Source organism: Zalophus californianus, chromosome 6, assembly GCF_009762305.2.
Source record: "Zalophus californianus isolate mZalCal1 chromosome 6, mZalCal1.pri.v2, whole genome shotgun sequence".
Classification (NCBI taxonomy): Eukaryota; Metazoa; Chordata; class Mammalia; order Carnivora; family Otariidae; genus Zalophus; species Zalophus californianus.
The window spans coordinates 30,405,128-30,430,926 of NC_045600.1; the positions used below are offsets into that span (position 1 = coordinate 30,405,128).

The 25,799-nt window shown below is 43.1% G+C and overlaps 1 protein-coding gene and 1 long non-coding RNA gene across 2 annotated transcripts in view; one reads left to right on the top strand and one right to left on the bottom strand.

The window, feature by feature from the left end:
• Nucleotides 1-3,249, bottom strand: part of TTC9 (tetratricopeptide repeat domain 9) — a 33,418-nt gene extending 30,169 nt beyond the window's left edge. Inside the window, exon 1 of the mRNA XM_027572732.1 lies at nt 2,644-3,249. Coding sequence (XP_027428533.1) covers nt 2,644-3,052 — 409 coding nt within the window. The 5' untranslated portion in view covers nt 3,053-3,249. The remainder of the gene's footprint in view (nt 1-2,643) is intronic.
• LOC113910473 lies at nt 2,238-24,543 on the top strand. Its single transcript, XR_003516060.2, has 3 exons — nt 2,238-2,370; nt 21,798-21,978; nt 23,120-24,543. It is a non-coding gene; the product is annotated as an uncharacterized LOC113910473 (long non-coding RNA).
• The last annotated feature ends 1,256 nt before the right edge of the window (nt 24,544-25,799 follow it).

A 25,799-nucleotide genomic window follows, 5' to 3' on the forward strand; every position in this document is an offset into this window, starting at 1 on the left:
TTCTCATATAATGGTAAGTGGGAATAAAAGCAGGATACAGGAGGTCCTGGCTTTGTAAACAGTTTACATTTATGTATGGAAAAAAAATACAGGGAGGAAATATATCACAAGGGATGTCTTTTGGTGGTGGGGTTAAGAGTAATTTTGCATTTTCTTCTTTAAACTTTTTGGTATTTTCTAAAAGAAAATATACTTTAAAGGTCCGTATTACTTTTGTAGTAATACGTATTACTTTTGTAGTAGTAAGAAAGGATACTTTCTTATTAGCTAGGATTTCTCAGACAGTAGTAACAGATTTTAAGCATTATCCCAAAGAAAACCAACATCAGGCTTCTCCTTCTTCTCTAGGTGACTTCCAGGATCCCTTCTCCCAACTGAATTTTCTATAAGGATAAAGATTTTGGCTTTGACAGGACTGCTCAGCTTGTAAGTACTCTTCTTTTCTCTCTCATTGAAACTTGAAAATACTTAGGAAGAGCCCTATCAGAGTTTTGAATTAAGGTCCTGCATTTCTTTCTCCTGGTTCCCAGGGCTCAGAGCTCCAAACAGAAGCCCACTTGAGACTAGATTCAGGGAGGCAGAGGCCTAGAGGACAGTGACTTTGCGCATCAAGGTGTGATGGCAAGAACATTGATTTTGGAGTTGAATGGCTCTGGAGTTCCCTCAGGGTTTTTTTTTCTCTGCAATCTTTTAGCAAGTTGTTTTAAAAGTTAAAAAGCGCATTGTATGTAGAGTGACTAGCACAGTGCACACAGTAAATTATTAATACGAAGAAGGGATGAGCACTGGAGAAGGCAGCAGTGGGGAAATCTGCTATTGCTACTCTCCACTCTCTTCACCACTCAAGTTTTCCAAGTGCCTGCAGGGTGGGGGCGGGGGCGGGGGTCAGGAGCTGGCGGGGGTCAGGAGCTGGCGGGATCTCAGCCCCGCCCTGACTGGGCTTGCCTAACCAAGGACACATCTTTGGTTTCACCAAGGAAATGTGACCACTTCTCGGGTAGGAAATAGGCAGTCCTAGCCACAGGCCAGCAGCCAAAAGCGTGGGGTGAGGGGCAACCCTAGAATGCCCATGGCTAAGACTAAATATAAGACTCCATTACCACTCTGAAATCACCGCATTAGTGATCCAGAGTGCCTCTTCCTCCACCCACGGCCACTCTGCCCTTTAACTATTCATCAGGCAGAAGCAAGTATGCCAGAGGCTTACAGGAAATAAAGAGAATCAAGCTGCATGTTATGATGGATTGAGATAGTCCATCTTTGCTATAGGACTACTTTACCTAGTGCCATTATTACTAGGACTGCTATGGGCACCACTATTTTTACAACTGCTACTGGTCTATTAATCCCTTACATTTGTAAACTACAATTTATAAAGTGGCTGGGTTTTGCCTGATTAAAGGTGATACTGGGCATGGCATTATGGGAACACAGAGTCAGCCTGGCACTAGACACCTCAGAGGGAACAGAGCAGAATTACTGATATATTTTTTTTTCATCCCCCAACTTCCTGTGCCCAAAACACATTCACCCTCCCCAGGCCACACCCTGTCACTCTCCTGAAGCTCCTGTGCTCCAGCTGTCCAGAGCAAGTTTAGGCAACTTCAAGGGTTAGGGATTAGGAGTAATGGCCTTTTATTTGGCCAGAGGAGCTGGACCATGCCCAAATCCCACCAAACAGGGTGAGAGAGGAGTATAGAATGCCTCTCCAAATATAAGGCCATTGCGCCTGCCAACATCTCCCACCTTCCCGCAGGAACGCCCTGGAATGACCCAAGCTCTTCCTTTTTTTAAAGAGACTTTAAATTTCCTGTGGCAAAGTTAAATTTTTAAAAATGCCTGACTTTGACCTAAATCCCCAAAGTGAACTCTGGAATGTATACCTCACCTTCTCTGAGCTCTGCTGGGGCCCCCTTTGCCCTCAGGCCCTGCAGTCAGCTGGGAGAGGACCAGTGCTACACCGAGGGAGGATGTTGCACACAGCTCAAGCCCAACCATGAACTAGCCTCCCTTTGAGATCGCTCTCTTCACCTGGCAACCAGGGGCCCCAGCAGAGCTCAGAGAGAAGAAAGTGGCATTTTGGAATCCATTTTGCTCAAGATGCTGAAGGCATCGTGACAAACTGCCCTTTGCTATCGAGGCCAAGGGAACTTGGGGCAGGAAGGACCTTACCCATCGGGATGCTGTCAGTGAGGGCGAGCTCTCGTGCCAATGATACCTGAGGAAAGGGGCCACCGGGCGTGCGGTGGGTGCGGGTGCCCACCCTGGGCGCTACTTCCCGCATTTGGACCCAGGTCCACTGGTGGGCAGTAGCAACAGCAATCGCCACCAGGCCAGCGGGGCTTCTTCTGTCTGTCCAGTTATTTTTAGGTGAGATTTACGATGGATGAGAGGGAAGGGACACAGGATGACAACGAGTTTTGGGAGGTGTAATCCTAAAAGTCACTTTTTCCAAAGCGCCCCCCTCCCGGGTCCTCCATCCCGGAGCAGCACGGTGCCAGCGGGGAAGTGGGCAGCGCGGGCGCGCCGCAGCGGTCGGCTGGGACCGGAGGGCCGGGGCCCCTTGCCGGGCGCTGGGCGGGGGGCGGGGGACAGGCGAGCAGGCAGGGGAGGAGGGGCCGGGCGCGGCGCGGCGCAGCTCACCTGCCAGGCTGTTGTAGCAGTCGATCTCGATGGCTTCCACTGTCTTGCTCTGCTCCTCCGAGAGGCGGCCGGGGTTTGGGGCCCCGGGCGGGGAGGCCGCGCGCGAGTCCCGCTCCTGCTCCCCGGGCACCGGCTGCAGCCCCTTCAGCTCCAACAACGCCCGGTGGTATTTGCCGATGGCTTCGCGGAATTTCTTGTCCTTGTAGCACTGCGCCCCTTGGCTCTTGAACTCGTGCGCCCGCCTGATGAACTCGGCGGGCTCGGCCGCCGCCCCAGCCTGGCCGTGCGCCGGGACCCCGCCGCCGCCGCCGCCCGGGACGCACAGCGGCGGCGGCGGCCGCTGAGCCTCGCCGGCCGCGGGCGGGCTCGGGTTCCCCTTGGCCGCGGCCGCCGAGCCCTTCCTCTCCATCCGGCCGCCGCCCGGCGCCCCGCGCGCGCCGCGATCCGCCCGCCGCCGCGGCCGCCGCGCCCTCCCGGGTTTAAAAGCGGCGGGCGCCTGCCCCGCGCTTGGTAAGCTTGGCCGCGGCCGTGACACCCCGCGGCGGTCTGGCGCCCCGCACTCCCATTCTCCTCGCCAGCTGCGGTAGGCTGCTCTCTCCTCCTCCTCCTCGGATTGCTGTCCCCTCCCTCCCTCCCTCCCCCTCTCCCGCGCCGCCCGCCCTTCTTCCTCGCCCGCCTCCCCTCCCGCAACCTGCGGGCGATGGCGACCTGGCCCTCGCGGGCGCAGGGCTAGCAGGATGGGGGACCGCGGGCCCGATTGGGGTGGCGGTATTGTCGCTGACCCGGAAGAAGCTTGGCTCGCCCGAAGGAGGGGAGGATTAATGACAAAGACGGCCCCGTTCTTTCCCATTCAACCCAACACTCGGAGACGCGCCTAGTCTGAAAGAGACGAATGGGGGAAGGGAGGGGTGTGTATGTGTGTTTAGGGAGGGGGGGTCCGCCAGTGTGTGTGTGTGTGTGTGTGTTTAGGGAGGGGGGGTCCGCCAGTGTGTGTGTGTGTGTGTGTGTGTGTGTGTGTTTAGGGAGGGGGTCCTAGTCTGAAAGAGACGAATGGGGGAAGGGGTGTGTATGTGTGTGTGTGTGTTTAGAGAGGGGGTCCGCCAGTGTGTGTGTGTGTGTGTGTGTGTGTGTGTGTGTGTGTGTGTGTGTTTAGGGAGGGGGTCCGCCAGCGACCAGATGCATGCAGACTCACCCTCAATAGATTGCTTGAAAACTAGAAAGATGCGGCTGGGAGCAAGGGGCGTAGGCACAAGCCATAGCTTCTTGTTCTTTGCAGTCAGTCATTAATATATTTAAGATGGCAGGGCTTCTTTTTTGTGGATCCAGGTTGTCGCCGAAGTGTGTCTCGGTGTGTGGCCGCCCAGGCGTCCGGAACACTGTGCACTTCAGCGTGTGGGGCGTTGTATTCTAGGAGCCGCTGACACCTCTGTGTGCCGGCAGCTGTGCAGAATGAATCACCGAGATCAGAGATGGAAAACACCTGTTACTGTGGATCATCAGTCTGGGCGTGCATGCGTTCCAGTTTCCATTTACAGGACAGTTCCGTGCCCTTTCTCCGGAGGTTCCATTCCTTCAGTCACTCTTCCAGGCAGCCTGAGGGTCGGCTGTCTGCTGGTAACTGGCTGGGGCTAAGGGACAAAGATTATGTGAGAAGCACTGCCCTAGATTTGTAAAGTGCAGAAACGGAAGGGAAGAAACCCCCAACCCTGTCCCTTCACCCAGATATACTCTTTGCTGATATTCTGATGTCATTCCCACCCTTTGTTTTGTACACAACCTTATTTGTACAATGTGCCCTTTTAGCAAGCATGAGGGGTATGGGGGTGATATATAGAGTTTCCTGCTTTTTACTTTACAATATATGTGGTTAAATAGTCTTTTAAAGCCTCGTTTTTAAGGGCTTCATAATATTCATTTTATGTCTGTACCATGGTGTACTTAACCATTTTTCTATGGTCCGATGGAATGATTCCAATTATTTATTACTATAAATAATGCTAAGATAATAAAAATGATAGATACCACTTATATATCATGCTTTCTTTGTGCCAGGGACTGGGTTAGGTAGTTTACCTATAATAATTCATTTAATTCTCATAAGAACTCAGTGAAATAGGTACTATTAGTATCCCCATTTTGGATACCAGGTGACAGAGACTTTCCCAAGGACACACTGCTTATAGGTAGTGGAGCTGGGATTTAAATCCAAGCAATCTGGCTTCAGAATTGATGCTCTCAACTGTATTTGTACTTAAATTTTTGTCCTAATTTATTTTTCCTTACAAGAGATTATTTCAATTTTTTAAAAAATGTCTTGAAACATATTATCTATTTGCTTTTTAAGAAAGGTTGTACTAACTTGGGCTCCCACCAGCAATGTAGTAGTTTCACAACATTCTTGCCAACATTGAGGTTAAACTTTGAAAAGCATTTTCTAATTTGATGAATAAGAACTATATACTGAATGACCTGGGATATCTTTAATTACAAGTGTGAAAATTTTTTACATATATAGTTGCCATTTGTATAGTACCGAGGGCTTTTATTTGGACATGATCTTAATGTACTAAATTATACCTTATATGTTACAGTATCTTACTTTTCTAACTGCATTAACATCTTTAATCTCATTTAATCCTCACATTAGCCCCAGAGAAGGAAAATGATTCTTTACTCACACAGGGAGTTTGCAGTGTTTTCTGACAAGTGAAACATCATATTACTGTAGTGGTTGAGAGGCTTTGTGCTTAAGAGGTATGCTGGGTTTCTATCTTGGCTGCTTCCTGGATGTCATTCAATTTCTGAGAACTTCAAATTCCCTCACTTATTACATGGGAATACTACTTACTTCATAAGGTTGTTGTCAAGTACGTTATAAGTACTCAGCAGATGGTAATTTAATCATTATTCATTAAATCCTGTCATTATTGGATCCCCTAATGATATTATGGCAGACTCTTGTTAATCCATAATTATTTGTCAGCCCCTGGCCCTTTTTACTGTAAGGTATTATATCAGGTAGAGCAAAGAGAAGAAATTGGGGGTTGAGTGCTCTGAGTTTTTATCGTTAACGTCTTACTCAGGCAAATATTGGATGAAGATCCAGGCCTGGGACTTTGCTACTGTCAGAGGTAAGATATGAATTGGGTCATGACAGTCACAACTATTTAAAGGGGAGAAATACTGATGTGCCAAATTGCTTTTTGATAGCCTACAGATAGCAATATCTCCCTCTTAGATTTTGGGTCTGAGGACAGGGCTGCAAGAGACATGTAATGTATGTGGTACTAGCCTGTGTGTGAAGCACAGCCCAACACAAAAGCTTCATAGTAGCTTGGATGAAGGAGAGCATTAGTGAGGAAAGGAGAGTATATTATGGGGGGGGGTGAAGTGAGAGGAAATTTACTATGTCCATCTGTCCTCCACGGCAGAGCTATGCATGTATGTCTAGAACTGTTTTGTTTGGTTGCTTCCGGTGTGCTTCTGTCTCTAAGCCACTCATTGGTGAATGGGTGCTGGTTTCTCAGAAATGATCTCCTCCCTTCACATGGAATTAAGTAGGTGCCCCAAAGAATTTCTCAAACATCCTTTCATTAACTATTGACCATATGCAGAGCACTATTTTTGGAAGCAAGCAAAAATTGAAATGACAATTTGGGCATGGATTTGGGATTCAGAAACTCAGTACTTCTCAAGCTTTAATGTGCGTATGAATCCCTTGGAGATCTTATTAAAATGCCACTCCCAGGTTCCCTTCATCTAGGGTGGGGCCCAAGATTGTGCGTTTCTAACAAGCTGCTAGGTGATGCTCATACTGCTGGTCCAGGGCCCACATTTTGAGGAGCAAGTATTTAGAGAAAAGGGCAGTTTCATCTCTCCCCTTCTCTCCTGACCTTTGCCTTCTGCCAGAGAGGCCTTGTTCATTAGATTGGTTGGATTCCAGGAAATTAATTGGGCCACATTTAACAAGGGCAGGGTTAGGAACCTCCATGCAGCTTTTTCTTCTACCTCATGCAGCAGGAATAGATACGCTGAGCCAAGGCCTCCTCTTGGGATCTGGCCATCTTGTTTTCTCTTCCTCAAATGCATAGCTGCGCATACTTTTTATTGCTTCCATTTCTGGTCCAATGTGGCAGGACAGAGGGTGAGAAGATTTCGGTGTGTAGTGGGGAAGGAGAGGCTCGGGGAGGCCTTTCTGTCAGCTGCTTGCTCTGACCTTGTTTTCACAAGAGAGCTCTGCCCTAAGACACTGAGCATCTATTCAAGTGAAAATAAAGTAGTATTTTGATTTCTCATCTGTTGATGGCTCTTGAATGTATTGCATGCTTGTGAACCTCACAGAAGAGAATGATGACTGACCAACAGTAGCTTTCTAGCACTTGTGGTCCTTTGGCTCAATGTCATCAAAACCTCTCCTTTCATTCCTCACAGGCAAGCTCTGGGCACAGGCCAGTGAATCCTATGGATGACCTTACCACTAATGGAAGAACTCATTACTGCCGAGATACTAGGAAGGTTTTTTTAAAGAGAAGATGTATATGGAATTATTTTGATGGCAAGAACTTGGTGTGGTACACAGCAGAAGGCACAGTGCTCCTGCTGGCTTTACGGGTCTCAGACTCTCTATCTGTCCTGGGTTCTGACCTTGTTTCTGTTTCTCTGAGCTGGTGCCTTTCTCACTGCCTACTGGTCTTAAAAGACTAAAGCCCCTTTTCTTTCCCAACTCACTTGGGAGCTTGCATACCTCCTAAACAGATGGCATGGGCTGCTTTCCTCTTCCTTCAGCTCAGTTTCCTAAGCATATGTGAAAGACAGATATTTGAATCTCTTTTATACTAATCTAAGCTGTTCAGGGTTTGGTCACACGCCAACCAAACCAAAGCTATTTTGGGGATGTTTTTCTAATTGCATTCAACTTCACAATTTACCTGAGAAAATGACAGCATTTCCATTACCAGTTTTTAATCCATATTCAGTCTTCAATCATCCCTCCATGGAAAAGTGGGAGATGTTTAACCACTTCATGCCCAGATGTAGCATTTGCTGTAGGAGGCTCATGTGAGCTTCAGATTTTCATTCTTCCCACATCTGTCCACTCACCCCCAACCCAACAACAAATTTCTCTATAATTCCAGAGCCCAGTTCAGTGTAGCCTGATTTAGAAAAATAAGGCCTCTCTGCCTATCCCTACCCTTTCCTACTGCTCAATCCACTCTGCACCCCACAACCTTTTCATCTCCAGTATCAACTATGGCACTCTGTGCGAGCCATGATGTCAGCTGTTTGGATCTGCTAGCATCCCTTCCTTAAGGGATCCTTCTTTCCCCTCTTCCATGTGGTCCTGGTGGAGCTGTCAATCATGGTGTCTGAGGTGCGGTCCCCTCTTCCCCCACTTGCTACCACCTATTCCAGACTTGGCCAATCATATTATTTCATCTCCCTGTCCTACAGTGATTGGTTCAGGGAGAGGCACATAACCCAAATAGAGCCAATCAGAGATTCCCATGAGATTTACAGAGTCATTGGGAGAGAAATGTTCTTTAAGATGGGAGGCTTTGAGGTAGAGGCTATCAATGGTCATCTCACTCACCACCTGGAGGAGTATCTGAGAAACGAATTTGAACAGAGGCAAAGAGGATATGAGGAAACACAGAGCTCTGGTGGTGTCAATTAAGTTCTTAGATCCAGTAGTTTTTAATGCCAGGTACACCCTGTACTCCCTAGTACGTGAATCAATGAATTCCCTTTTGTACTTGAGCTAGTTTGAGTTGAGTTGTCATTTACAATTGGAAAACTATTGATTCATCTATTCCTTGTCAGGTATTTACCTCTCCCCCCCCCCCCCCAATCTATTGCCATCCCACTTTGGCTGCTCTTACACGTGGCTGGTAAATGTAACCATGCCCCCCTGCCTAGAACCATTCATTTTTAAAATTCTTTTGTACTCATTAAAATAGTTTAATTATTCATTTATTCTTAACTTTGTATTATGGAAAATTTTAAACATGGAGAAAGAACAGTATAACAAATCTTCAAGAACCCATCACCCAGCCAGCATAAACAATTACCAGCAACCAATATTTATTGCCATATGTTGGGTTTTCCATATGTGCCAATCTCTCTTACACCTTTATGCGTTTGGACCTGAGTTTCCTGTGTGTTTCATCTCTCTGTATTTCTCATTTGCGTGCTCTTAAAACGTTAGGTCTTTCAGCCAAAGTCACTAGATTTGCTTCAAGATTTAGCACAAGGTGTCACCTCTCCTGGGAAGCCTTACTGACCTCCAAAAACAAGTTCACTGTTCCTTATGGTTTGTTCTGGCAGTTCCTTTTCCATGCTTTTGGATGTATATGTGATATACATAGCAACTATTCATTCAACAAACATCTACTGAAAAATTTCACCATTTCAGGCATTAGAGATCTACCAATGAACAGAACAGGCAAAAATTCTCATCTTTGTGGAGTGGAGGGAGTCTGACAATAAACACCATAAATAAATAAGTTATATAGGATGTTAGAATGTGATAAGGGCAACCAAAAAGGGGGACATTTAAGGGGGATTATGTGTGTGTGTATGTGTCTTCAAATTTTAAATAAGAAAAATCAGACGGGCCACACTTAACTACATTGCATAATGCTTATCTGCTTGCTTTTTGTCCCTGCAACTAGACTTTGGCCACTTGAAAGCAGGGATGGTATCTTAATTTTTTTGTAGCCCCAACACCTAGTATAGTAGTAAGCATTTTAGTAAGTAATAGTTGTGGAATAAATGGAATAAGCAGCAGAATACAAGACAAGAAAGACTGTTGGTGTCAAGGGAGATTTTTAGAAAGATAGTACATATACAAGGGAAAAAAAAAATCCAGCAGTACTCACTATAAAAAGAGCATATAAAAAATTAAATTTTCCTTCTACCCTGGACTCATTCCTCCAAAATTCTTCCCAATGGGCATTCACTGTTACTTGTTTCTCATGCATCACTCCAGAGTTTGTCTATCTACCTACCTACCTACCTACCTATATTAATTATAAGTGTTATAAGTCTCCTCACCTCTGTGTATATTATTTAATTTTACCATAACTCTATTAGGTTATTATGATGCTCACTTTACAGGAAAAGAAACCTGAGATTTTCAAAGGTTAGGTAATTTGCCCAAGGTCACAAGGCCTGCAAGCACAGAGCAGGCCAGCTGGACTCCAAAAGCCATGCCTTTGGCATTTTTGGATTTCTGTTAGGGATGAAACAAAGAGGATTTACACAGACCAGGGGACTGTCTTAGATAATTTTCAAGATTCTTTAAGAATCTGAAAATGCTCTAATGCTGTGCTACCCCCACCATCTATTCTCTGCCCTTTTCTGTCTGGCTTTGTGTCCCCGGGGGACTGACCCCTGCACCAAGTGGGCTCCTTTGTCCTCTTTCTGCTGCTCAGCTTTGCCCAAAGGAAGGCACCCACATGATGAGCCTGGAGGATGGGGGTAGAGAGAGATTTAATACATTTCTTTTCCATTCCCTCCTTGCTTTGGCACCATGGTTCTGGGGGTGGCTATGTCCTCTCATTATGATAGTTACGACTGGTCGCCCCCTACTCCTGGGGTCCACCTGGTAGTGGACTCTCCTAACACAATTTCTGCCTTTTGCCCAAATATCTTCCATAGCTTGCTAATCTCTGGAAACTTCAACATTCTTTCTTGGTTCCTATAACCATGCCCACACTTTTGTAAATAATCTCCATGTTAAAAGTTTCTTCAGATGCATCATTAGAATTAGCTTTTGTTTCCTGTCATGACCTTATTGTAAATGCTATTTTAAGATGTTATGCCTTTCAGGAGACTCTCAAAGACCATCTACTACAAGACCCAGTGAAATTTATCTCTACTGGTAAAATTTCAGGTTAGTAGGATAAGCTATTTGGAGGTAATCTGGACCTTTTTAAAAAAGATTTATTTATTTGACAGACAGAGAGAGCACAAGCAGGGGGATCAGCAGGGGGAGATGGAGAAGCAGACTCCGTGGAGCAGGGAGCCTGATGCGGGATTCGATCCCAGGATCCCGGGATCATGACCTGAGCCAGAGGCAGACACTTAACCAACTGAGCCACCCAGGTCCCCCTAATTTGGACCTTTTTACTCTCAAAATCTACCTACTTGGCAGCAGGCTGAGTATGTGCCTTTTGGGGGCATTGTTCCATTTCTCATAGTTTTACATATATGTCAGCAGGCATTTAACATTTTAACAGCTTTTTCTGAAACACACACACACACACACACACACACACATGCACGTGCATTTCCCTTACAGAACTGCTGGAGAGATATATTGGTTATGTACAGCTGCATAACAAATTATCCCAAAACTCAGCAGCTTAAAATATCATTTATTATTTTTAAGCAATCCCACAGTTTCTGTGACAGCATCTTAGTTGGGGACCTCTGACTCAAGGTGTTTCAGGAAGTTGCAGTCAAGCTGTTGGCTGGCACTGAAGTTCTTATCTGAAGGCTGTACTCGAGGCGCTTCCAGTTCCAAGCTTACTCACATCCATGCTGGCAGGCTCCATTCCTTGCTCTCTGTTGGCTGGACATCTTTGTTCCTTCTCAGGTAGGATAGGGATTCTTGAGTGTCCTCATGATATGGTACCTGGCTTCCCCCAGAGTGAGAGATCTAAGAGATCCATAGTCTTTTATTTTTAAAATATCTTATTTATTTATTTGACAGAGGGAGAGAGAGAACAAGTAGGGGGAGTGGCAGGCAGAGGGAGAAGCAGGCTCCCCGCTGAACAAGGAGCCCGATGTGGAGCTCAATCCCAGGACTCTGGGATCATGACCTGAGCCAAAAGGCAGATGCTTAACTGACTGAGTCACCCAGGTATCCCTAAGAGATCCACAGTCTTTTATTTTTTTTTAATTTTTTAATTTTTTTAAGATTTTTATTTATTTATTCGAGAGAGAGAGAATGAGAGATAGAGAGCATGAGAGGGAAGAGGGTCAGAGGGAGAAGCAGACTCCCTGCTGAGCAGGGAGCCCAATGTGGGATTCGATCCCGGGACTCCAGGATCATGACCTGAGCCGAAGGCAGTCGCTTAACCAACTGAGCCACCCAGGCGCCCTCCATAGTCTTTTAAAATCTAATCTCAAGAGTGACAAACCATCATGTCTGCCATATTCTGTTGGTCACACAGACTAACCCTGGTTCAAAGTGGCAGGGACTACACAGGGATGTAAATGTTAAAGGAACATTTTGGAGGCTGGCTACCTCAAGAGAGAAATAGGTGTTATGTTTTTTTATTGTACTAGCTACCTGGTAGAACCTGAGGGTATTTATATAAGGTTAAAAAAATGAGTTAAGCTAACTACTGATCACAATATGTATAAAAGCATGCCTTTTTATTATAAAGGTCAGATGAAATTCAGGGCATTGAAAGGAATTTCAAATTCAAAGCTCTTTAGATTTTTGTGTTTTTTTCCTGTAAATTTAATTTCCTAATTGTAAAATTGAAAAATATTATCAATGCATGTTTAAGGTATTACAGTATCACTGGTTCCTAAGATATGACTTTAAAGCTACTCTGCTAATAGGAAGTTTCCATAAAATTATTCTGTCAATTGCTATCTAATGGTTCATCGGTTCTTAGTCTTCTGAGGGGAGAAGCTGTGGACTGCTTTGACAAGTGTTGCCAGTGACAGAATTAGTGGAAGGGGTCAGGTGGCAGTGTCCAGTGTCTTGCGGTGGTAGCATGCTGCCCACGTTGTGCATTTATTTCATGGCATGAGTTGGGGGCATTGGTCTTGCCTGTATTTCCCTGAATCTAGCCCTGGTGATTCTGTAACCTACCCCACACCAGGTTTTTGGGCAGCATTTCGCTTATTTCTATTGGCAAATCTTTGGGAATATTATGTAATGGATTGTGAATGTGCTATGCCAGGAAAAGTGGGACACAATTTAGTTTGAGGTGAATTCATTGATATAGTCACACTCATTGGTTATTTTGGACTTAGTGAGTTTTTTTTTAAATTGTGGTAAAATACACAAAACATAAAATTTACCATCTTAACTATTTTTATGTATATATTCCAGTGACATTAAATACACGCACATTGTTATACAACCAGCACCACCATCCATCTCCCAAACTCTTTTCATCTTGCAAAACTGAGACTCTGTTCCCAATAAACTCTAACTCTCCCCTCACCCCCAGTAGCCTTTTTTTTTTTTCTATTGTGGTAAAAAACACACACACACACACACACACACACAAAATAGGCCTTCTTAATTATTTTAAAGTCTATGTTCAGGGCACCTGAACATAGGCTCAGTCAGTTAAGCGTCTGCCTTTGGCTCAGGTCATGATCCCAGGGTCCTGGGATGGAGTCCCACATTGGACTCCCTGCTCCACGGAGTCTGCTTTTCCCTCTCCCTCTGCTGCTCCCCCATCTTGTACACACTCTCTCACACAAAAATATATAAATAAAATCTTTAAAAAAATAAAGTCTATGTTCAGTTGTGTTAAGTATATTCACATTGCTGTGAGACAGATCTCCAGAACTTGCTCATCTTGAAAATCTGAAACTCTATACCCATTAAAAAACTCACCTCCCCCTCCTCCCAGCCCCTGGTAACCACCTTTCCACTTTTAGTTTTATGAGTTTGACTAGCTATCTCACAGAATATTTTCTTTGTGGCCACGGCAATTACATCAAATATCTTAAAGTTACATCATTCTATTTTAAACTGATAAATAACTAAGATTGCATATAAAAACTCTACTCCTTTACAACACCACCCTTCCACTTTATTTTGTCACAACTTCCATTTTTAAATATTGTATACTGTTCACATAAATTTATAGTTACTTTTAAATGTTTTTGTCATTTAAATTCTGTGAACAAAATTACAGTAGTACAGGTTTCTATATTTGTCCATATATTTACCTTTACCAGAGAATCTTATATTTCTATATGTCTTTGTGTTGCAGTCTACTCTCCTTTGATTTCAACTCAAAGACTCTTTTTAATAATTCTTGTAGAGCAGGTCTAGTAATAAATAAATCCCCTCAACTTTTGTTTATCAGAGAAAGTTTTAATTTCTCCTTAATTTTTGAAGGACAGTTTTTCTGAATACAGTATTCTTGGCTGACAGTTATTTTTTTTTTTCTTTCAGCATTCTGAATATATTATGCCACTCCGTTCTGGCCTGTAAAGTGTCTGCAGAGAAATCCATTGATAATCTTAAGGAAACTCCCTTTTATGTTACAAATTACTTTTCTGTTGCTGCTTTCAAGATTCTGTCTTTGTCTTTGACTTTAAACAGTTTGACTATAATGGGTCTCAGGGGGTTCTCTTTGGATTTATCATAGTCCACTTTTAAAATATTTTATTTAATTAATTAATTTATTTAGAACAGGTGTGCACACAAGTTGGGGAGCAGGCACAGAGAGAGAGAGGGAGAGAGAAAATCTCAAGGAGGCTCCGTGCTCAGTGTGGAGCCCAATGCAGAGCTCGATCTCATGACCCTGAGATCATGACCTGAGCCAAAATCAAGAGTCAGACACTTGGTCACGTGGGTGGCTTAGATGGGTAAGCGTCAGCCTTTGGCTCAGATCATGATCCCAGGGTCCTGGGATCAAGTCCCACATTGGGCTCCCTGCTCCTTGGGGAGCCTGCTTCTCCCTCTGCTTCTCTCTCTCTCTGTCTCTCATGAATAAATAAATAAAATCTTAAAAAAAAAAAAAGACACTTAACTGACTGAACCACGCAGGTGCCCCTCATAGTTGGATTCTTTAAACTACTTGAATCTGTGTGTCCTTTTCTTTCCTCATATTTGGGAAGTTTGGGCCATTATTTCTTCAAGTAAGATCTCAACCCTTTTCTCTGTCTCTTCTTCTGGATTCCCTAATATGTATATTAGTTTTCTTGATAGTGTCCCATAAGTGCCTTATGTTTTCTTTGCTTTTCTTCATTCTTTTTTTCTTTTTACTCCTCTGACTCAGTGACTTCAAATGACTTGTCTTCAAGCTCACTGATTCTTTCTTCTGCTTTATGAAGTCGGCTGTTTAACTCCCTCAATGATTTTTTTTCAGTACTATTACTGTATTTTTAAGCTCCATCTTTTTTGTTTGGTTATTTTTTAATACTTTATATCTCTTTGTTGATATTCTTATTTTATTCATTTTCCTGATTTCATTTAGTTGTCTGTGTTCTCTTTTAACTCATTGAGCATCTTCATGACAGTTATTTTAAACTCTTTGTCAGACAGCTCATAGATCTGTTTTTTGTTTGTGTCTCTGTGTAGGAGTCAGTTTCTGGTGTTTTATTTTTGTTCCCTCTTTGTTCCATGTTTCTTGTTTGCCTTATAATCTTTTGCTGGGATTTGGGTATTTTAAAAAAAACAACCACCTCTCCCAGCAGTATTGGTCTTTGCCTACTAGCTTTGTGCAGGGGAAGACCTTCACCTGTCAGCTCAACTGCAAGTTCTAGGACATCTCAAACCTTTTCTGATCTATTGCTCCCCCTGGTGTCTACCTGTGGTTCTGCAGTTCTGACATGCTGCTCCCCTCTGTTTCAGTGGCTTCCAAACTGGTACCAGTTTCTTAAACGGTCCAAGTCAGGAAAGGTAGAAACTAGTCACTCAGGCAACCCCCAGACAAATTAGAATGTTAGGCACATGGTCCACTCTTTTGTTTCCATCGTGATGGTCTGAGGGATTTCCTCCCAGTTGCTCAGCACTATTCTGCATGAGGGTAGGGCAGGGATGGGTGTGCCAAATACTGCAAATTTTCCCACCCTTTTTGTTGGAACTCTTTCTTGGTTTTACAATGCCGTGAGTGCTGTAACTTCTGGACTGGTCTCTAGAGTTCTCACAGAGGTATTCTTGTCAGTATATTGTCAACAGGGTGTCTCTCTGGAGAAGAATGGCCTGTAGCTTCTTAGTACATCATCCTGCTGTTGAATTTCTCTCCACCCATAGCCTTTAATGAATCCCTTTTTACTCAAATCAGTTGAATTTGAGTACCTGACTCATACAATACTGTTCCCCTGACACCATGATGTTAGAACTAGGAACTGTCAATTTTTGGTGAATGAATAGGGTATTTCAGGCTACTTGAGAGCTTTTTTTGAGCAGAAAGCTGTTTTCATACACTTCAGATCACACCTTCGACCATCATAAATGTTTGGATGTGTGGGACCCCACTGGTTGCCTTATGATAACCGTGAAGTGTGGGCTCAAAATTATGGATCTGCTGAAGACAGCCAGAGTTTCTTTCCTTTCTCTTGTACTGAAGATCTCTTTAGATCTGTGGAATTGCATCTAAACTCCTGCAGATTCTGCTGCTGTTGCAACAATATGTCACCAGCCAAACTCATCATCCATTATTTATTTCCTTTCCTTACATTCTGCCCCAGCCTTCCCACTCACGGGCTGCAGAGGCTTTGTCAGTAAATTCAGGGCTGAAGTGAGAGCCTGGGAGGGAAGTATTTGAACACAGGGTGGGTAGGGTGGAGAAAAAGAATGAGGATGAACATACAGCTTCATTTATACTGTTTCCCAGATAATCTTATACTGGGGGTGTAAAATATCTGGCTAATCAAGACCAGAGATTCAGGGCTCTCTGAATTTCCTCAGCAAGTCAAAGTTCAGGCTCACTGTGGGGATTAAGGAAGCTTCTTAAGTCTAATATTAGTAGAGAAACATGTGAAAGCACATATCACACCATATAGGGGAGTTTATTAGAAGTTTCTCTTTTTTCTTCACCACTTTGCTTTCTCTCTCCTTCCATCTTCCTGTACTTCTGTTTCCCAGCCACTAAGTTGCACTATAGTTGATACACTTGTTCTACAGTCATCAAGTACATTTTTGTGCTGAGAAGGCAAGGTACTACATTGTTTTGAGTTGGCTATTATTGGCAAAGTACTAGCATTAACAAAGCCACCTTAGCAGGAGGCAGAAGACAGGGAAGGTCTGGAGAAGAGTTCAGAATCAAAACAGATAGACCCGAATTGGGGCGGGGGAGGGGCTGAAAGGGTAGGACACAGGTGTTGTGGGAATGGAGGACGATCAGATAGCTAGGGTTCAAGTACAAAGAAAGCATGCCAAATGTACATTTCCAAGTCTAGTGCATTAGCTTGAAGACATTGGGAGGCACCATGCTCAGGATCTATTTTTTAAAAATTTTGGTATTGTAGTTGCCTGTTACTAATCCTCTCTCAGTTTAAAAAACAAAAACAAAGACTAGAGAAAGGTAAAATGTTGTCTTATTTTGTTTGTGGGTTTTTTTGTTTTGTTTTGTTCTTGTCCTGGGAAATCTGGGCTCTAGAGTTCCTCCTGAGCACTGGGAATAAAATCCAGCCAGTCTCCTGTTTCTGGATCCAAAAGAAGAGTCAATAGGATATTTTGTGAAGCAGAGACCCCTGCTGGCAAAGGTGGCTTCTACTATATGATGAGGCACTAGGCTCTCCCAGGCTGCGGAGTGGGAAGCCAAGACAGCCCTATCTCTGCACCTTCAGGGTTGAAAAAGAAACTCACTCCCTCACCTTGGCCCTGGGCCGACCTGTGACTGGCTCTACCTGCTTCTTCCTTAGCTACTTCCAATGCTTAAGCTAGACAAAAACTTGTTAAACCAGATAAACTCAACACAACCATTCAAAACCATACTTTTAATGATGTAACTTACGTGAACTATAATGTGATAAGGCTCCATGGTATAGAAACAAATCACTGAATCTTTGAACAGGTGGCAGCAGGGGTTGGGTGGTGGGAGAGGGACCTAAGAGGTTACCCCAACCAAAGTGTAATGATTACGGTGAGGATTCCGAGGTCAGCCTTTTGTGTTCAAATCCTGGCTCTTTCACTTGTCACCTGTGTGCAATCAGCAGGTGATAACTTCTCTGGGCTTCAGAATCCTCATCTTAAAAGTGGAGACAATAGTACTTTGTAAAACTGTTGTGGAGATGAAATGCCAAAATCTATGTAAAGTGTTTTCATTGAGTTTTAGGGGCATAATAAATGCTCAATACGTGCTAGTTACCTTTACAGTGATTATTGTCACCATCAAGGTTAAGATAATAGGTAGAAAATGGGAACCAGTATAGCACTGTTGCTAAAGAATGTGGGCTCTGTGACCTTGGGAAAGCTGTTTAACTTCTCTCCTCCCCAGTGTCCTCCCATAGACTTACTGTGAAGTTTACATGCAAAACAAAACAAAACAAAAATGTTGTCTCTCCTTAGCTCAATATCTGACCAACTGAGATATAAACTGAGATACAGAGAGGTTTGTAGCCAAACTAAAAAAAACCACTTCAGTAATCTAAAAAGAAGTGGGGGATGTAGAAGAGGTTGGGGTTTCAAAAAGCTCAATAAGGTTTGAATTCAAAGTCTAATATGTTTCTTAAGCCATACAGGTCAACCTAACTTATGTTTCGACAAGAATTACCATCTTTCTAGCCTAAGCTGGGCCCTCCCTGGGAGAACGCCTAGGTCTTTGCAGGGATGAGTTAGGGTTCAAGAAGGCAGTTGGTGCAACTCTGTGTCTGTGGCAGCTCTAAAAGATGTTAGGCTTCACCCTTTCCCAAACACTTAAAAAGTTAGTTGTCATTGTTTGTGTTGTTTTCAACAAACAATGTGACCTCCATTACCAACATCTTCGAGTCCCCTCTCTGAAATGTAGCTAGGGAGTTGCCTGGAAAGAAAGGGACCTGGAGTTTTAGCAGGTAGAATCTGCTTCATGATAAACACCAGGTTGTAAGTTCCTTATTCAGCAAGTATGGCTGAGAAGCCAGGACAGAAGATTAAATCAACGTAAGCCCATGATGAGATGATAAAAAAATAGCCACTAAACCAGTTTCCTTTAATATTGTTGACACAGCCCCAATGTTCTACTAGATACTCAGTGGCTGCTGGAGTGCCTAAGTTTGCCTATGGGACTCACAGCTTTTCCTTAGTTTTATCTGCTCTGTACACTTCACTTGTAAAATTCACCAGCACTTCAAACACAGCTAAAACAAAACCCAGCCATTCTACCCTGCTCCCCAAACTGCTCTTCCATATGTTTCCTGTCTCAGTAAATCATTCACCCAACTGCCAAGCTACGTTTCTTGAATTCTTCCTCTCCTCACCCTGGGCTCTTCACCATTTCCTATCAGTTGCACCTCCTACATATAGTTCATTTCTTACTATCATTTGCTTAGCAGAGGTCATCCTCTTTTCAGGCTGAGATTATGATAACAAATTTCTAACTCCAAATCTGACTTTGTCACCAGCTTACTTAGAATCTTCCTTTAGTATCCCACTGCTCTCGACCCCTTGATACAGTTTTCTTTTTCTTTTTTTTTTTTTTAAAGGTTTTATTTATTTATTTGGCAGAGAGAGAGACACAGCGAGAAAGGGAACACAAGCAGGGGGAGTGGGAGAGGGAGAAGCAGGCTTCCCGTGGAGCAGGGAGCCCGATGCGGGGCTCGATCCCAGGACCCCGGGACCATGACCTGAGCCGAAGGCAGACACTTAACGGCTGAGCCACCCAGGTGCCCCTTGATACAGTTTTCAATAACCTTGCTCCCGATTTCTGCTCTAGCCTTATCTCTCCCGATCTTCTCATATATTCTGTGTTTCAGTCATTCGGAACATTTTTCACTTTCTTGTTCTCTCTTGCCTCTTGGCTTTGGTTCATGCTCTTCTTTCTGCCTTGCCTTTTCTTACCTCTCTTGTTTGGTTGGTGAACTCTTATTCCTCTTTCCTGTCTCTGCTTAGATATCCCATCCTCCAGGAAGCCTTCCCCTGTTTCCCTCATGTGTTTGTACCCTCTTTTCATGCTCTCAGACAACTTTGTTTTCTCCATCATGGCTCTAATTCCAATGTAATTTAATTACCAGGTCCACACTAGATCAAAATGTTGAGACCATCTCTATCTTATTCAGTGTTAGTGCTCTGTCACCTCGTACAGTGGTTGGCACAGGACGTTACATTCTAAATATTTTTAAATGAATTATGAGTAATAGCACAAAAATATCATTTTTGAATACTGCAGCTCTCTTATGGTAAAATCAGCTATATTTGGTGATATCAATATGTAACTGAAAATTGAAAGATCCTGAAGTCCTCTCTTGCTCTGCATCTTTGGTAAGTCCATCATTGGGACTTTTCATCCCATCATATGTTCAGTCCAGTGCACGTAGCCTAGAGAAAAGAGAGAGTGAGCCAAGTGCTTGATTCGGGAGTGTTGAAATGCTGACTATAGCAACAGTCAAAAGTTTCCATCCCTTATAGATTCAAGAACCTATAAAATCACTGGGCTTCTCATTGAGATATTTAGGAATGACGTTTGACACACAAGGCTTATACTGAACAACCAACAAATATTCATTGAACACCTACTATGTGCTGGACTCTGTTCTGAACATCAGACAAAAATCCTTTCAGGAGCTTTCATTCTTGAGACTTAATCCTCTGACAAACTAAACCTGCTAAGCCTTCACTACTAATCATAATGTAGCATCTGTGGGAAACACTTGGTTAAACTTGTGTGTTTGGTTGGAATGCGGACTGGGTTTCTTATAACCTGGAAAAAGGAAAAATATTCCTGTATCTGGGACATTTGCATAGCATAGCTAAACTGATGGAGAATATCTTTCTAGGAAATTTCCATTATTGGTCTTTTTCTCCTGTTCCTCCTATGAGTTCCGCTGAATTCGTTTCTGATAAGAATTCAGAGGTGTTTTCTTTTCCAAGAAACAGAATATAAGTAGAAAAAGGAAATGTGGCTGGAAAATGGAAGTTCAATAACCAAAGCAGCCCTGGTAGACCTGTGTAAGAAAGAATGGCAGGCAGCTGAAAAGACTTGAGATTCTTCCCCAAAGAAGACAAGAAACAAAGCTGCAGTCTGTCTTTTAAACAAACCTCATCATGGGAAGCAACGGGAAATCTCATACCGTGCAGGTGGGAGTGTAGAGCAGTAAGTCACTTTGATAACAATTTGATATTTTCTTCTAACGTTGAATTCATGTATACCCCACGACTCAGAATCCCACCTGGAGGTTTAGATCCTACCAGAAGGCGTGCACATACGCACCAGGACTCAGGTTCAAGAGTGTTCATAGCAGCATTATTCAAAATAGCCTCAAAATGAAAACAATCCAAACGTTTACTGACAACAGAAAGAGTAAATTGTGGCACATCAACACAACTGAACACTATTCAGGAATAAAAGTGAGCAAAATACAACTATAAGCATTTAGATCAATCTAAAGCAGTGTTGAGCAAATGAAAACTCAGGATATGAAAAGAGATATTGTATGATCTCATTCATATAACCTCCCCCCACCAGAAAAAAAAAGCAGACCAATCAATTATGTTTAAGTATGCATCGTTAGGTGGTAAAAGTATAAAGAAAAGCAAGGAAGCCTTTATCATAAAAGTCAAGATTGTGGTTACCTTCAGTGTGGAGGGAGGAAGCTGGGATAAGAAGAGACACAGGAGTAGCCATGTTCTATCTCTTGACCCAGGTGGTGGTTAGATGGCATTCATTTTGTAATTATTGATTAAGCTTTGTAACTTGTTTATACACACACACACACATCTATAAATAAATACTTAATTACTTATTTACTTATTTATTTATTTATTCCTCCCCTTCAACAAACAAGGTAGCCTTACATGGTTCTGGCAGTCACTCTTAGTGGTTAAGAGTGTGAGCCTTGGGGCGCCTGGGGGGCTCAGTCGGTTAAGCATCTGCCTTCGGCTCAGGTCGTGATCCCGGGGCCCTGGGATTGAGTCCCGCCTTGGGCTCCCAGCTCCGCAGGGAGCCTGCCCTCTTCCACTCTCTCACTCTCTCTCTCTGTCTCTCATGAATAAATAAAATCTTTAAAAAAAAAAGAAAAGTGTGAGCCTTGGAGTTAATCAGCTTGGGAGTCAAATGTGCCTTCACTACTCATCATCTGTGTGGCTTTGAGCACGCTAACCTTGCTAAGCCTCAGTTTCCTCCTCTGTAAAATGAGAGTAACAATAACATCCACCTTATAGACTTGTTATGTGAATTAAGCAAAATTATTTATATAGCACTTAGCCCACTACCTGATAGTTGGTTAAGTGCTAATGATGGTAGCTATACCTAAAACACAAAAATTCAATGGCTTTTTTTTTTTTTTTTGCTTATATAATTTCCCAGGCCCAGTGGATTTCTCTTCAGAGCAAGGCAAGGAATATATGTGGAAATTGAGGCAAGAAAAGGAACTCCCTGAATGTGCTCTCATCTTGAACAGTCGCACCGACCACTCTAGGGAGCTTCTTGGATATGTTAAAAATGGACCCACTTGGGATATATTCACTATCAGGGGCTGAATATTAAGGTATGTCTTCAGTTAGGAGGACCCATAGCAAGTTGGGGATTTTTTTTCTAAGGAGGAACTTCAGAGCGTGTTAAAAGAGAGGCCTTAGTGAAAGCGTTAAAGAGATATGGCAATTCATTTGGTTCATAACGCTTGATGGAATACAAATATACACAATGACTATGAGAAAACACTAGAAAGAGCATCATGGAAGATGGAATGATTAATAAACTCAAAGGAATGGCCCCTTTGAGAATCTTATGGGAGTTATGGACTCCTGTCCTGGAAAAATGTACATAGACCATGACACACACACTTCTCCTTCAATTTTAGGGAATTCACAGTCTCTCCAAAGCCCCTCTGTAAACAGTCTGGGTTCTTCATGCCTTCTAAATATAGGGTTCTCTAGAGGGAGCGCAATAGCCGCCAGAAAGACCTAGTAGGAGTACAGCATGGAAGGCTTAGGAATAGGAGTAGCTTTTGATAAGAGCAGGGTTTCCCAAAACTATGTCTGACAGAACATGGGAAATCTTAATGAGTAGATTCTTAAATATATATATATGAAAAAGCTAAACAATTTATATAGTTTTTATATTATGTGGCAATCTGACTTAAGGATATAGTGTATCATACCTGATACTACATGCCAGACAACACAACACACTGATGCATGGTATTGAAATGCACATTATCAGCAGCATTTACTAAATATCTGCATCGACAGATGTGGCTTCCTTGATGATAATTGGTTCATCTATGTTGTCAATATCAGTATAAGTTTGTGATATTAGCTAATGTTAATTGCATATTCATTATGATGCTATACAAATGCATTCTCTACGATTCTGTGACTGAAAGAACAAATTCATCTTGGCAGTCATTTTCTGTAGTCTGCCTTAGTCACAACAACCAGGATATCTCAGGAGCTGCTGCTGGTGTTTTTCTGACCCTTAGGAAACGCTGAGTGCGATGAATGCCGTGATGCACCACCCAGATATCCCTTCAGGAATGAAGGGCTTGTGCTCAGCTGTTGGGACAACTCTGGAGGGCTGTCTCAGTTCCAGAGCTTCTCCTGGGGCTGGTTGAGCCCATTTCCAGGACCTGCATCACAGCTCAACTTTTCCCTCAACTGACTCCTGTTTCCTTCTCCTCTTTTCCACAGGAGCTGATTCCGAGAGTATCCTCTAATAAAAGCCATGTTTGCTAACCACCTCAGAGTTTATATCCTTGAGGATTTCACCCTGCAACATGAGTTCAACAGCTAAGTGCTCAGGGAGCTTCCCGTGGTCTCAAGCAACCCAGTTCTTAGGAAACAGTTTCTAATAGGACTCCTGCAAGGCAGCCATGATGCCTGATCCCCCCCCCCCCCCCAGGGCATACCTCCCCCAACCCCTTTCCTCAGCCCAGCTAGTATTAGAGACTGGCCAGCAGAACTAGTTCCGGACTCCACGCATTGGTAGAGATGTGGGTTACTCCGTGGCTTGGGTAGGATCAACTAAGGAATTTCTCAGGGAAATGAGATGAGCTGTTGTGGCTGATGTTTGGGCTGGGAATACAGAGCTTGAAAATGAAATTCCTTGGTGTTTTTGGTCCAAGGCAGTTTCTCCTCCCCCCCTTTTTTTCATTTTTTGCCCCTTAAGGAGCCTCTTTAGATGTTTTTTCCCCCCTAGTCACCACCCCATGATTTTTTTTTAAAGGACGAAAGTGTTTTTTAACAACTTCATTGTGATATGATTCACATACTGTACAATTAGCCATTTAAAGTATACAAATCAATGGCTTTTAGAATATTCAGAGTTGTGTAACCATCACTTCAATCAATATTAGAGCATTTTATCAACCCCAACATAAACCCTGTGCCCATTAGTTGATACCCCCAGCCCTCCGCCCTCATTTCCCCCAGTCCTAGACAATCACTAATGTACTTTCTAATTCTATAGATCTGCCTTTCTGGGCACTTCATATAAAGGGAATCATAGAACATGTGGGGTCTATGAAATTTTAACAGGGCTGATACACTATATGCTTGTTTATGGACTGCATGTATATCTGTGCTTTATATCTAAAGAGAGCAAGACTTTTTTATACCCCCACCAGTTTCCATTGTCCACACTGAGAAGGCGTGAGCCGAGGTGACAGTGTCTCCACAGAATTTTCCTAACCAGCTGCAGACACCAAAACTGTGAGTCATTTGTTGACAATACACGATTATCAAAATGAGGTCTTCGTGTAATTGGTCTACTTACTACCACCACCTCCAGAAACTGGCTACAAGTGAACTCTTCATGAGCCTAATAGAAGTGAATTCAGTTTTCCTGACTAAGCCCAAATACTACTTTATAAATGGAAACATCTGATCCTAAATTGTAGCAACCTGAGACTTGTCTTTTACCTCCCTCTGCCTCTGAATGGACCTACAGAAGTTTCAGGTGTCCTGCCTGCTTTTACAGCAGAGCACCTGAAGATGTCACCAGAGTGATGGGATCTGGCAGTCAAAACTCCCAGACTCCGTAAACAGTTTGGGATAACATAATGAATTTGAAAGAAAAGGATGGCAGTCTATTAAGTGTTTTAAATCCCTTTGAAATAAACGTAATCTGAGGTTTTGAAAATATTCCTATTCCTTTGAATAACACTTTGAATAAATGTTAAAATATCAGTGGGTCTCCTTTTTGTAATATAATTGTTTTACATAGTAGCTGTTTGCTTCCTCTAAGTTAGTATGTTTTGTTCCTCTTGACCATTGGAAATTTCTTCTGGGTAGAGAGTATCATGAAGAAATCAACCCTGCCTCCTGTCTACCTTGGGTTATTGTGAACTTGGCTATGAAAATTATCTCAAGCAGAGTCCTTATGTACAAGATTAATTGATCCAGACATACCAGGACTGTTGGCTCTATTCTGATTAAGTTGGGGACGGCTCTTTACAAATGACTTTTTCCAAGGACTGATAATTAGGGAAGAAAACCTGGTCAAGAGATTAGACTGATACTAGCTAGGAGTCCTGAGTTCTGTTTTCAAATGAATCAAAATAGGTGCATCCCTTTCTTCCTCTTAACCTGTGCTTTTCAATCCTGGCTGGATTGTTGGAATCAGCTGGGGAGCATTAAAAATGGTGATGCCCAGGCCCCATCCCCAGAGATTCTGATTTAATTGGTTGGGACTGTAGCCTGGCATCAGGATTTTTAACCTAATTACATGAAAATCTCTGGGGGTGGGTCTCAGCCATCAGTACTTTTTAAAGCTCTCCAGGTGATTGCAGCCTGTGCAACCAGAGCTAAGAACCACTGCATGAAGCCTAGCTTCATTTTGAGCACAAAAGTCAAAGTACACAGGGTAAGGACATAAATTATTCCTCACTGATGGATGAATCATGCACAGTGAGCAATCCTGGGTTTTATTTCCAATCTTGCTCCTAACTAGCTGCGCAAGTCCTTCCCTTTCCTGTACCCCAATTTACTTATCTGCCGAGCAAGGAAAATGGACCTCATGGCATCTAAGGCTTTTTCCCATTCTGACTTTCTTAAGGTAATACTAGTGGTTTCTTCCTGTTTTAAAGCTACAAAGGGCCCTTGAAACTTTTGTAGGATTTTGTATGTCAGATAAATAAAATGAAATAATAGTGCCACTATTCTTCTTTGGCCAGTTAATTTTCACTGAACAACTCTAGAGAAAAAATATTTATCAACTAAGTACTAGGTGCCAGACACTGAACAAAATTATTATCCTTTCTTCCTTCTTAGAGCCTGTTGGAGATAACGCAGGGGGAAGAGAAAGGTGAGCAAATGAAAATATTTATAATCAGTGATAGATGTCATAAAAACAAACAAACCCAGCAGGCAG